General features: G+C 44.9%; 1 protein-coding gene across 1 annotated transcript in view; it reads left to right on the top strand.

Annotated features, from left to right (window-relative positions):
• The window catches only part of LOC309548052 (C4b-binding protein-like), a gene marked incomplete at its 3' end in the record, with an annotated part of 202,650 nt that overhangs the window by 147,716 nt on the left and 42,202 nt on the right, over window positions 1–12,732 (top strand). The window contains exons 5-6 of the mRNA XM_082248021.1: window positions 4,499–4,678; window positions 8,646–8,825. Of these exons, the coding sequence (XP_082104147.1) occupies window positions 4,499–4,678; window positions 8,646–8,825 (360 nt within the window). The remainder of the gene's footprint in view (window positions 1–4,498; window positions 4,679–8,645; window positions 8,826–12,732) is intronic.

Below are 12,732 nucleotides of genomic sequence, written 5' to 3'. Positions count from 1 at the left end.
TCATTCCTACCCTTGTCAAGGCTAGGAAGTTCTCCTCTGGATATTACCGTACCTGGAAGGCTTACTTTGCCTGGTGCGAGTCCAGGGGGTTCTCCCCTCGCTCGTACTTGGTGTCGAGAGCGTTGGCTTTTCTCCAGGCGGGAGTGGACTAGCGCTGGCCACGATCAAGGGCCAGGTGTCTGCACTGGCTATTCTTTTCCAACGCCCTGTGGCGTCTCATTCTCTGGTTCTCACCTTCATTCAAGGTGTGCGACATTTGGCTCCTCCCAGGAAGGAGCCCTTACCTCCGGGGGACTTGAACTTGGTTCTCTCCGCATTACAACGTGCTCCCTTTGAAAACATCCGGGAGATATCGTTGCCTCTGCTGTCTAAGAAGGTTGCCTTTTTGGTGGCGATCACTTCGGCTCGCAGAGTGTCGGAACTGGCAGCGTTATCTTGCCGTTCTCCATACTTGGTGATTCACCGGGATAAGGTGGTTTTGCGTCCGCAGCCCTCCTTTCTTCCTAAGGTGGTCTCTGAGTTCCACATTAGTGAGGACATTGTTCTGCCTTCGCTTTGTACGAAGCCTAAGCATCCTAAGGAGGTTGCTCTGCACTCCTTGGATGTGGTCAGGGCGATCAGGGTTTACCTGTCGTCCGGAATCTTTTCGTAAAACGGATTTCCTCTTTGTCCTTCCTGAGGGACCTCGGAAGGGCATGGCTGCATCTGCAGCGACTATCGCCAAATGGATCAGACAGACCATTGAACAGGCTTACGCTTTGAAGGAACGGGTTCCACCCTTCCCTGTTAAGGCGCACTCTACCAGATCTGTGAGTACGTCCTGGGCCTGTTGGCATAGAGCCTCGGTGGCCCAGGTGTGCAAGGCTGCGACCTGGTCGTCGGTGCACACTTTTTCCAAATTCTACAAAGTAGACGTTCTGGCATCAGCTAATGCCTCCTTTTGGCCGCAAGGTTCTCAGTGCGGCAGTGCCATGATGGACCCTTGTGTTTTTTTTTCTGGGTCCCTGGCTGTTGGCATTTGCTTTCCTGTTGTAACGCTCCTGCGTTTCATGTATGGTGTGGATTTTCAGCTGCAGAAATATTCCACTTCAGTAGTCATGTAAGAGAGATGCTGAGATACCATTCCCAACCTCAATGACTCATCATGTGTGGAAGGTCTTAATTCAGCTAGTAAATACACACACTCAACAAGCTGGTTCCTAGAGTGACTTTATGTATGTAATAACACAGTGATGAAGATTTAAGAAACAGGTTGAGTGGAGGTGGTAGGTGACAGGCACTTGAAGGTAAGACAGTAGCAGATGGATGCAGGTAGGTTTAGCAATCATGTATGGTAGCAGATGACAGAGTAGCAGGTGGACATACAAGAGAGATCAACCCAGTGCAGGAATAAGTAGCAGTAGTCTTAAGAGCTAGCAATCTAGATATGCAGATGTGATAAATAGTCTTTACTATGCAGAGCTAGATAGTGTAAGCTTAGTATAAGTTTATAGAGGGTTCCCCTGCGGGGTACTTAGCACTAATAGCAATACAGCCGAAGGTTGGTTCAGGAGGAGCGGATGATCCGGAAGCGGGATGCAGGGATCAGCGCAGCGAGGTTCCGTCAGCGAGGTATGCTTGCAAGCACGAAAGCTTCAAGCCAAGTTAGCATCCAGGTAAGGGTGTTTGAACGAACACATGTGAGTGAGAACCGGCGATTTAAATAGCCATCTAGTCCGGCGCTGAGTGATGACAGCTTCAGTCTTAAAGGTGTATGCGCACCTTTCCAAAAGAGAATGGTGGGGCGCATACACTTGTGAAAAAGAGTAATTTAGGGTACCAAAGGTACCGGAACATTACACCTGGGCTGTTGCTCCTGTTGAGCATTGTTTTTTTTTTTTCTGTTGCCCAGTTGGTTCTCTTACGGTGCATGAAAGATTCCTTTCTCTGATGTGGGTACTGCGTTGCCTTTTCTATGGTTGCGTCTCCCACCCCTCATGTCTATACTGCTTTGGGACATCCCAACAGTGATAACTTAGAGGACGTAAGAGAAAACGGAATTTTTTGTAAAATTCCTTTCTCTGAGTCCTCCGACAGTCGCCGCCCCCGCCCCTCTTTTGGGGTTCTTATTACCTACTGCTATGCTACCAAACTGAGTTGGGAGTGGTCATGCAGGGGGGTATTGACCAGATGGGACAGCCCCCATGGGTGTGTATATGCTAATGCCTTTTATCTTTGGACTAAGTCTATATGCCTAGCTACTCCTACGGAGCGGAAGTCAATACCCAACAGTGATGACTTAGAGGAGGCGGCGACTGTCGGAGGACTCAGAGAAAGGAATTTTACAGGTAAGATTTTACAAAAATTCAGTTTTTTTTTCCCTTATTAAAAAATGTGTTTATCAGCCTCTTTTCTTTCCTGAATAAACAGTGATTGGTACTGGTAAACTGTATTTACTCTGTGTCAGTTTGTGAATGAATGGGAGTCTCTATAGCAGACTCCTATGTCATTCATTACAATGTAGCCAAGGTTGCAGAGAAAGGGGACGGTCTCTCCAAACACCCCCAAAAAAAAAAATGTAAAAAAAAAAAAGAAATTGTAAAAAATCAAATAAGGGTAGATTTAGACATGCATCTAAATCGCCCTTGCCGCTGAAGCCAGATCTGCGTCTTTGGATATTTGCATTTATATATCGATTTCGATTTGTTCAATTTTCACCATTTCACAAAAAGACGCAATTTTAATTTTACGAATATTTGATATTTAATGACTAAATACAGGTTAAACTTTTAGATTCATGAGGAATTTAGTAAAATGTGCTGTGTTTTTACCTGTTAATGTTTTTTCAGCGAAAATATTGCTTTGATAAACATTTGTGAAAATATCGCTGGGCCTTAAAATTTAGTAGCACTTTTTTTTTTTTCCTACTGGTAATGTGCTTTCAGAGACTATAAGTGGAGCACCGGGCCTGGCAGCAAAAAGGTTAAAGTGGTTCTAAATAGAGATGCACCGATCCTACTTTTTTGGTCCCGATCCCGATCTTTTGCTTTGTGAAATCACCGATCCCGAGTCCGATCCGGAAGTACTGTTTTGTGAGCTTATAACAAAATAATACTTCTGGATCGGTATCAGCAGGTACCTTTTTAACATTGTGCATTCAAAATCTAAAATGTCATGGGTTTAGTCTTTAGGAGGTTAAACTTCCCTCCTCCGGGAGACGGAACCAAAAGATACATTGTAATCATTGTGTTTATTTAACTGGGAGAGTTGAAAGGCATTTGCAGGAGGCTCTTTTTTTTTTTTCTTTGACAGCTGTTCTCTGCTCCCTCACAAGCTATAAAGAGCAAAACCGGATCGGCCCGTGGATCTGTTAATTTCACCGATTCCCCCGATCCAGCTATTTTGCCCGTATCGGGGCCGATATCCGATCCGAATATTGGATTGGTGCATCCCTAGTTCTAAAGAAGATTTTTTTTTTTCTTTTACCTTAATGCATGCTATGCAAACCACCTGTGTGCAGGTAACCTCCCTCTACACTTACCTGAGCCCAATCTCGATTCAGTGCTGTGCCCTAGAGCAGCATCTCTCTCTGTTCTCTCCTCACTGGACAGAGAGGCAGCAGTGGAAGCCATTGGCTTCTGCTGCTGTCAATTGCACCCAGTGGACAGGGGGGGGGGGGGGGGCGCGAGGCTGAGCTAAGCTCTGCGTTAATGGACACAGAGTGCGCCTGAGAATCGAGCCCTCATGAGTGCCCCCATAGCAAGCAGCTTGGGGGCACTTGGCAATGGGGAGGAGCCAGGAGCCCAGGCGAGGAATCCTAGAGGAGGAGGATCAAGGCTGTTCTGTGCAAAACCACTTCACAGAGCATGTAAGTATAACATGTTTGTTATTGAAAAAAAAAAAAATAGATTTACAATCACTTTAAACCAAGCACAGGCCTAGGTACAGCTGCAAATCTTAAAGTGGTAGTAAGTTTGAAAAAACGTTTCCCCTGCAGGGCAATGTTATATCGCATACTAGCACATTATGTGAAACTTTCCTTAAAACTAAGCCCTCCACCGATGACAGGGCTTCCATCTTCGCTCGGTCTTCCTTCCCGGTTTGTAGGCTCCGGTCATTTGAACGCCTGAGCCGCAATGACGTCACTGTTTATGGCACAGGGCTCTGAAGGAAAGGCATGGGTATGCCATTCCATCAGCGCGCATGCGCTGGTGACGTTGCTGGTGGCTACACGAGTAAAAATCTCCTATACTGTGCACGTGCAGATATTTACAGTACCTACAGGTAAGCCTCCTTATAGGCTTAATGGCCTTTACTACCACTTTAAAAATATACTGTGGGACACAGGGTTGAATACAAATAACAAAAATGTATCTATGCTCGGTGATTTTTTAGACATGATCTCTACTGTTTGTTACGCTGAGCCATGCTTACATGAATCTGTTGTGACTTTAACTTAAATTTATGAGGGAACCATTTTTCTCTAAATGTGGGTATTCTGTCATTTTTTTTCTTATAGCCGTAATATGTCCTGCACCAGAAACACCATTTAACGGACAATATAATCCACAAAAAGATGAGTACACATATTTGGATTCTGTAACATTTTCATGCCAGAAGCCTTTAGAAGTTGCGGGTAATGTTTCTATATCATGTACAGGAACAGGGGAGTGGAGTTCCAAGTCTCCTACATGCAAAGGTTAGAAATATGGCCTTTTTGTGTTTGTATCAGTGTATTTTAGCCTAGGATCTAGAATTTTAGAGGTTTGTTAGTTTCAGCAAGAAAAAAGTTAAGGTGATTATAACCATATTAGTTCACGATCTATCGGGCTATGTTTGTGGCAAAACCCCACTGCATTTTATGTGCCGTTGAAAATGAATGGCACCTTAATCTGCATTTTGCGATTGCAGTGCAATTTGAGATTGCAGGCAGAATTGCAGCATTGGGGCATTATGTACAGTATCTCACAAAAGTGAGAACACCCCTCACATTTTTGTAAATATTTTATTTTATCTTTTCATGTGACAACACTGAAGAAATGACACTTTGCTACAATGTAAAGTAGTGAGTGTACAGCTTGTATAACAGTGTAAATTTGTTGTCCCCTAAAAATAACTCCACAAACAGCCATTAATGTCTAAACTGCTGGCAACCAAAGTGAAAATGTCCAAATTGGGTCCAATTAGCCATTTTCTCTCCCCAGTGTCATGTGACTTGTTAGTGTTACAAGGTCTCAGGAGTAAATGGGGAGCAGGTGTGTTAAATTTGGTGTTATCACTCTCTCTCTCTCTCTCTCTCTCTCATACTGGTCACTGGAAGTTCAACATGGCACCTCATGGCAAATAATTCTCTGAGGATCTGAAAAAAAGAATTGTTGCTCTAAATAAAGATGGCTTAGGCTATAAGAAGATTTCCAAGACCCTGATACTGAGCTGCAGCACGGTGGCCAAGGCCATACAGCATTTTAACAGAACAGGTTCCACTCAGAACAGGCCTCGTCATGGTCCACCAAAGAAGTTGAGTACATGTGCTCAGTGTCCTATCCAGAGGTTGTCTTTGGGGAATAGACCTATGAGTGCTGCCAGCATTGCTGCAGAGGTTGAAGGTGTGCGGGGGTTAGCCTGTAAGTGCTCAGACCATACGCTGCACACTGCATCAAATTGGTCTGCATGGCTGTTGTCCCTAAAGATGATGCACAAGAAAGCCCACAAACAGTTTGCTGAACACAAGCAGAATAATGCCATGGATTACTGGAACCATGTACTGTGGTCTGATGAGACCAAGAAAAACTTGTTTGGTTCAGGTGGTGTCAAACATGTGGTGGCAACCAGGTTAGGAGTACAAAGGCAAGTATGTCTTGCCTTCAGTCAAGCATGGTGGTGGGAGTGTCATGGTCTGGGGCCGCTTGAGTGCTGCTGGCACTGGGGAGCTACAGTTCATTGAGGGAACCATGAATGCCGACATGTACTGTGACATAAAAAATATGAGGGTATTGCTGCGCTAAAAACATCAATAACAGATGTAATTGCAATAATACAAAATACATGTAAAATACTGTAAAAAGTCGCAAAGACTACTATCACATAGATTACATACAGCTGCCAACACCTGATCTTAAATTAGAATATAAGGTCATGGAATGTCATGTAACAAATATGGTGTAGCGCTCGTATTGATTAAAACTGAACTACACAGTCCAAATGAATACTCTTAAAATCAAAATATTGGAAATCAAGTCCATCCAAGAAAGATGTGCTCCCCGACAGTATATGTCACACTTTCACCATCCTGAAGTCCAGTGCATATAGACCATCACCAATAGAGAGAAATGGCCCCTTACCGCAATACAATGATCCCCGCCACAGAGATCATTTACAGCCTGTGTTAGATAACAGATGAACCATGCAGATGATAGCCCCGCTCACAGCGATATCCACATCAGCTCCGCTCGGTATGAGTGCATGTATATAGAAAGGGGACAACTCCCATAGTGAAGCACAGTAACTTATTTATTAATGCAAGGACTAAAAAAGTGGCAACTCGCATTTAAAAGGAGGTAGTAAAGCGTTTGTCTCTGGGGAGTAATCCCGGGACCTGGTTTCCAACCAAGAAAATGGCCGCCGCGTCCCCTCGTGTATCCCAGCGTGGTGTGCCGCAGGCTCTTCCTACGCGTTTCGTCAGCAGATGACGTCGTCAGGGGGTGTGGCCTGCGGTAAACCATCAATACTTATATGCTGAGCGAGGCGGAAGGGGCGGAACATCAGATCATCGACCCGAACCCCGGAAGCTGAACGAATGCGTTCCAGCGATCGGAACTAGCGGGTCAGGATCACTATAGTCCGGAACCGAATGCCAGTAACTTGCGTACCAGCACCCCGGATATCAAACAAATGGTACTAATGTGTCAATTAAGACTGGTCAATCACAAATATAGGGACCCCAAGATCGCCGTATAACAACATATCTCGGTAATCCCATAAATGCGAGACTCTAATCCATATTTCAGGACCGATGGCCAAATAAATATTTTGCTTTCCCACCGGAAAGACACATAAGGCCCTATAGTGTAACCATACACTAAAGTAGCACCACCACACGGGGCACACCAAATTACTGGCATCCGGTTCCGGACTATAGTGATCCTGACCCGCTAGTTCCGGTCGCTGGAACGCATTCATTCAGCTTCTGGGGTTCGGGTCGATGATCTGATGTTCCGCCCCTTCCGCCTCACTCAGCATATAAGTATGGATGGTTTACCGCAGGCCACACCCCCTGACGATGTCATCTGCTGACGAAACGCGTAGGAGGAGCCTGCGGCACGCCACTCTTGGATACACGAGGGGACGCGGCGGCCATTTTCTTGGTTGGAAACCAGGTCACGGGATTACTCCCCAGAGACAAACGCTTTACTACCTCCTTTTAAATGTGAGTTGCCACTTTTTTAGTCCTTGCATTAATAAATAAGTCACTGTGCTTCACTATGGGAGTTGTCCCCTTTCTTTATACATGCACTCATACCGAGCGGAGCTGATGTGGATATCGCTGTGAGCGGGGCTATCATCTGCATGGTTCATCTGTTATCTAACACAGGCTGTAAATGATCTCTGTGGCGGGGATCATTGTATTGCGGTAAGGGGCCATTTCTCTCTATTGGTGATGGTCTATATGCACTGGACTTCAGGATGGTGAAAGTGTGACATATACTGTCGGGGAGCACATCTTTCTTAGATGGACTTGATTTCCAATATTTTGATTTTAAGAGTATTCATTTGGACTGTGTAGTTCAGTTTTAATCAATACGAGCGCTACACCATATTTGTTACATGTACTGTGACATACTGAAGCAGAGCATGATCCCCCTCCCTTCAGAGACTAGGCCGCAGGGCAGTATTCCAACATGATAAAGACCCCAAACACCCCTTCAAGATGACTTCCTTGCTAAAGAAGCTGAGGGTAAAGGTAATGAACTTGCCAAGCATGTCTCCAGACCTAAACCTTATTGAGCATCTGTGGGGCATCTTTAAATGAAAGGTGGAGGAGCGCAAGGTCTCTAACATCCACCAGCTCTGTGATGTCATCATGGAAGAGTGGAAGAGGACACCAGTGGCAACCTCTGAAGCTCTGGTGAACTCCATGCCCAAGAGGGTTAACGCAGTGCTGAAAAATAATGGTGGCCACACAAAATATTGACACTTTGGGCCCAATTTGGACATTTTTACTTAGGGGTGTACTCACTTTTGTTGCCAGCAGTTTAGACATTAATGGCTGGGTGTTGAGTTATTTTGAGGGGACAGCAAATTTACACACTGCACACTCACTACTTTACACTCGCTACTTTACATTGTAGCAAAGCTTCATTTCTTCAGTGTTGTCACATGAAAAGATATATTAAAATATTTACAAAAATGTGAGGGGTGTACTCACTTTTGTGAGATACTGTATGTTACTATGCTTCATGTTGAACCCTAAATATGGTTACAGCAGGAAACCTGATCAAAAACCTGGACTTGGCCTTTACCGTTTTGCATACATAATGATTAGGGATACTTATAGATTTTTTTTTTTTTTTGTCATAGTTGGAAATATTGTAATGCAGTGCAGCAGAATGTTACCATTTATATGCCACCTCCAGTTTTTAATCTTTATTTTTTCTCCTAATCTTTAGCTGTAAATTGCCCTAATCCAGATGTAAAAAATTCAAGACGACTGTCAGGGTTCACTGGGCCATATACATTGAATTCTGCTATATTATTTGAGTGTAATGAAGGCTTCGTTCTGAGGGGATCCAGTTCAATCTCTTGCAACATTGAGAGTCAGTGGGTACCTGCAATTCCACAGTGTGAAAGTAAGTATACAGAATTGAAACAAAAGTATGCGTCATTCGCTTCTTTAATAAATGAAACCTAAAAATTAGTTCTACATTTAGGAAAATAAACAGGCATTTTTTTAAAGCAATCTACTGAGCTGGCCAGAACCAGCTCTGGAGGGAGTCTATTCCACATTTTCACAACTCTTACTGTGAAGAAAGCGATCAATTTATCAACTTTATAGTTACAGTAAAATGGGGGGGGGGGGGTACTTCTGCTAGCTAAACTATCACATCAGTTTGTATCCAATTAGACAGACCTTGGCTCTACATAGTGGTTGGTAGATCAAAGGGTGATTGTTTTCTACCTCTCTACTATTTATCACCTACTTTTCTTCTTTCTGCTATTTTCCTTTTTCCACCTGCTCCATGTTTTTCCACATTCTTCTTCCATACTCTCGCTTCACACTTCAATGTCTCCACTCTACATAGTTATGCTGGAAAAAATATATAATGTGTTGTGTTAAAACCAATGAAAAATTAATAGTCAAAAATATTGTATGTACAGGACTCAAACCCCCAACTGATCCAGAGGATTTTAGCTTATACAACAGGGTCCGACTTGTTTGGACGGAAATAAAAAAATAATTCCTGATCAGATATTCCATGTATCAGCAATCTATATTTTTTATATATATGCAGGTGTATCTTATAAAATTTGAATATGATCAAAATGTTTATTTCCGTAATTCAATTCAAAAAGTAAAACTAAAAAATAACGGATTTTTAATTCAGAGATGTTGGCTTACTGAAAAGTATGTCCATGTACAGTATAGTATGCACTCAAATACTTGGTCAGGGCCCTTTTTGCATGAATTACTGCATCAGTGCAGCGTGGCATGAAGGCAATTGAAAAAGAAAAGGTATAGCTGTCAAAGCATAACCTGATGTATGTAACCTGATGTCTCATGCTAAGAATTTGAAGGTGTTCCCAATCCATAGCGTTCTGGTGGATTCCATGAAATTGGAATGGCAGAACCCAGGAAAAAAAACTTTTTTTTTTCTCTGGGGGCTTAAAAAGAAGGTTTCCCTTTCAGGAAGATGCGTCTCAACCTTGGCATAAGGCGCCAAAGCTGGACGCAACCCTCTCGAGATCTTAAGAAAAAATATTGGACTTACCCTTTGATATAAGGTTTCTGAAAGACCCCATGGACAAAAAGGGTGATGTCCTACTTCGCAGAGCCTCTATCTGTTGGCCTGGAACTCAAGGCAACAGATTTTAAAATCATTCTCTCTACTTTAGAGAGCTCTAGGTTATTTTGCAGATGCCTCGGCAGAGTCAGTCAAATTATCAGTGAGATCCGCTGCATTGGTGAACTCAGCCAGACGGGCCCTGTGGCTAAAAACATGGACTGGATATTCTGCGTCTAAACTACGCCTTTGCAGTATCCCTTTTTCGGAGGATAATTTTTTCGGATTAGGCCTAGAGGAGGTGCTAGAACGCACTGCGGACAAAAATGCCTTCTCGGAATCCAAAAGAACAAGCAGCTGGAGTTCCTTTTGTGGCCAGAGGCAGCAAGCTCAAGCCGACAGGGATAAATGTCTGAAAAAGCATTGGACGGGGCACAGTGAGTGACAAGTCTACCCAGAGATCGGGAAAAGGCAGATGCACTTTGTTTTCTAATAGGAGATCTTTTGGACCAGAAAGTCCTCGCCTAAGTTACCCAGGAAGAACAGGGGCAGGGATTTTGTTCACATGTCTTCGTGGTTAAAAAGCCATCAGGCAAGTTTCGCCTGATCCTCAATCTCTGTCCCCTAAATCAATCTCTCAATGACAAGCACTTCAGGATGGAATCCATTTTCTCGGGGAGAAACACTCTCTATCAGAAGTGTTTTATGGCCACGCTGGATCTCAGAAATGTGTATCTTCATGTTCTGATTCCACCCGGCTTTTCAAAAAATTCTCCGAGTGGCAGTCAAGTTGGGCTCAGAGGTACTCCATTTCCGTTTGGCCTAGCCTCGGCACCAAGAATTTTTTATAAAAATTCTAGCAGAAGCCTTGGCTCCCTTACGCTTGAGAACGATCACGATCTTCCCTTATTTGGACGATCTACTTTTGATAGGCGAATTCTATCACCAACTAGCAGCAGAGCTGAAAGAAGTTCAGGATTATCTTCAGGCGTTGGATTGGCTGATCAACAGAGACCAATCCTGCCAGATTCCATGCCAGAGTATCTCATACCTAGGGTACGAGATCTCTTCGGTGGAAGGAAAGCATTTACTTCCAAGAGAAAAACATTTCTAAAGATGGCCTGATTAGTGTCAAAGCTTCAGGACAATCAATCAGTCTCTCTAGTCTAAGAGAAGTTTCTCAGGTAGTGGGCCTTATGACATCCTGTTTTCCCACAGTTCCCTGGGCGAGATTTCACCAACATCCATTGCAGGCATTTCTAATAAGAAATTGGAGCGAAAGCAAAAATACTTTGGACTTTCGCATTTCCCTTCTCTTGAAGCTCAAGAGATCCAACCTGTGCAGAGGCCTAGAGTGGACCCACAGACAAAGATTCTAACCACAGATGCTAGTCATTTCGGTTGGGGGGCACATCTAGGCAGCAGAGTAACCCAGGAACCTGGTCCCCAAGAGAAACCCGGATTTCTCTTTCGTTCACTGACAGACGCAGCTTCAATTCTCCAGACCATTGGGCTTATGCTCTTGCTCTCTAGGAGTAGGACTAAACTTTTTTGGTTACGCCCCTGGGGCAGTCCCAGAGGGTACACCATCACTTCCTGCTGTAGGACTTCCAGTTTTTTCCATCTAGTTAGGAGTAAGGACCTGGCTCTGCTGGGATCTGCGGTCCTGGCATTTTTTCCTATTTAAATTGATTTTTTTATTTTTCTTATTTTTGTTCCTGTGTGAATTGCAATCAATTGTTCCTTTTGAGATCTACAATCAACAGCCAGACTGGGCGACGCACTGGATATCCTAGATCCTTACGGTCTTGCCAGTCTCACCTGCAAGCGTGACCCAACTACTAGCTCCGCACTAAGTTGGCCGTGACATAGCCCCACTGGACGGGGCTGACCAGCGAGTGAAACACCTCGCAATGTCGTATAGCCCTGGTCACGACAGCAGCCACGATCAGAGTCGCAGCGTACTTTAGGCCACAGCATCCCTATTCCAAGATGGTGCGCAGGACTGCTTGAAATGGCGCCCGCCTGGTGACCGTGGTGTGGTGAGTAGTGTCCCCCCTCCTTTCCTGCGGAATTGTTGGGGTAGGCCCCTCTGTGTCTTTCCTCCCCCTTGTGCTTCCCTCTTCTACTTGTGGGGTTCCCCCTTAAATTTGAATGTCCCCACCTGTCCCCCCCCCCCCCCCCCAGGCCCCTCTTTGGGGGCATGGGTGAAACTGGGTAGGGGGGCTACATGGTGCTGGGCTGGAGGAGCGGTGGGTGATGCCGCTGTCGGTCCCTGTTAGGGGTGTCCGCACCTGGGTACTGCAGCGGGGTCCCTTCCTGGGGTCTGTAATTTTTTTCCCTGGGGTTCAGTGGGGTCTTGGGTTCCGTTCAGTGATGCGTGGTACCACCATTTTTCCATGGTGTCTGTAATTCCTGGTTCGGCGGCCATGTTTCCGTAGTTCAGTGGCCATGTTTTTGGTTTCCCATAGACTTGCATTGGCGGCCATTTTCCTGTAGTCGGAGACAGTGCTGAGGCTGTGGGGGCCTCTAGTGTCAGGTCAGCATTTCCTCTTCCTCTTCCTCTTTCCAGGCAGTGTGGCAGATCGTTTTGGTGCTTTCCAGTTCGGGTGGTGAGTCTCTGGGGGTACACTATCCCTCCTTGTAGTGCCACAGCGGAGCACAGTAGGGAGGGGTCTCCCGACTTTTCTTTGCTGAGCAGCGCGGTTCTGCTTAACCCTCTATGGTCATGGAGCCTTGGAAGCTTGTTTCGCCA

This window comes from Pelophylax lessonae (assembly GCF_965119305.1).
Source record: "Pelophylax lessonae genome assembly, chromosome: 2".
NCBI lineage: Eukaryota > Metazoa > Chordata > Amphibia > Anura > Ranidae > Pelophylax > Pelophylax lessonae.
The sequence above is the reverse complement of the archived record's forward strand: the minus strand, read 5'-3'. Positions and strand labels throughout refer to the sequence as shown.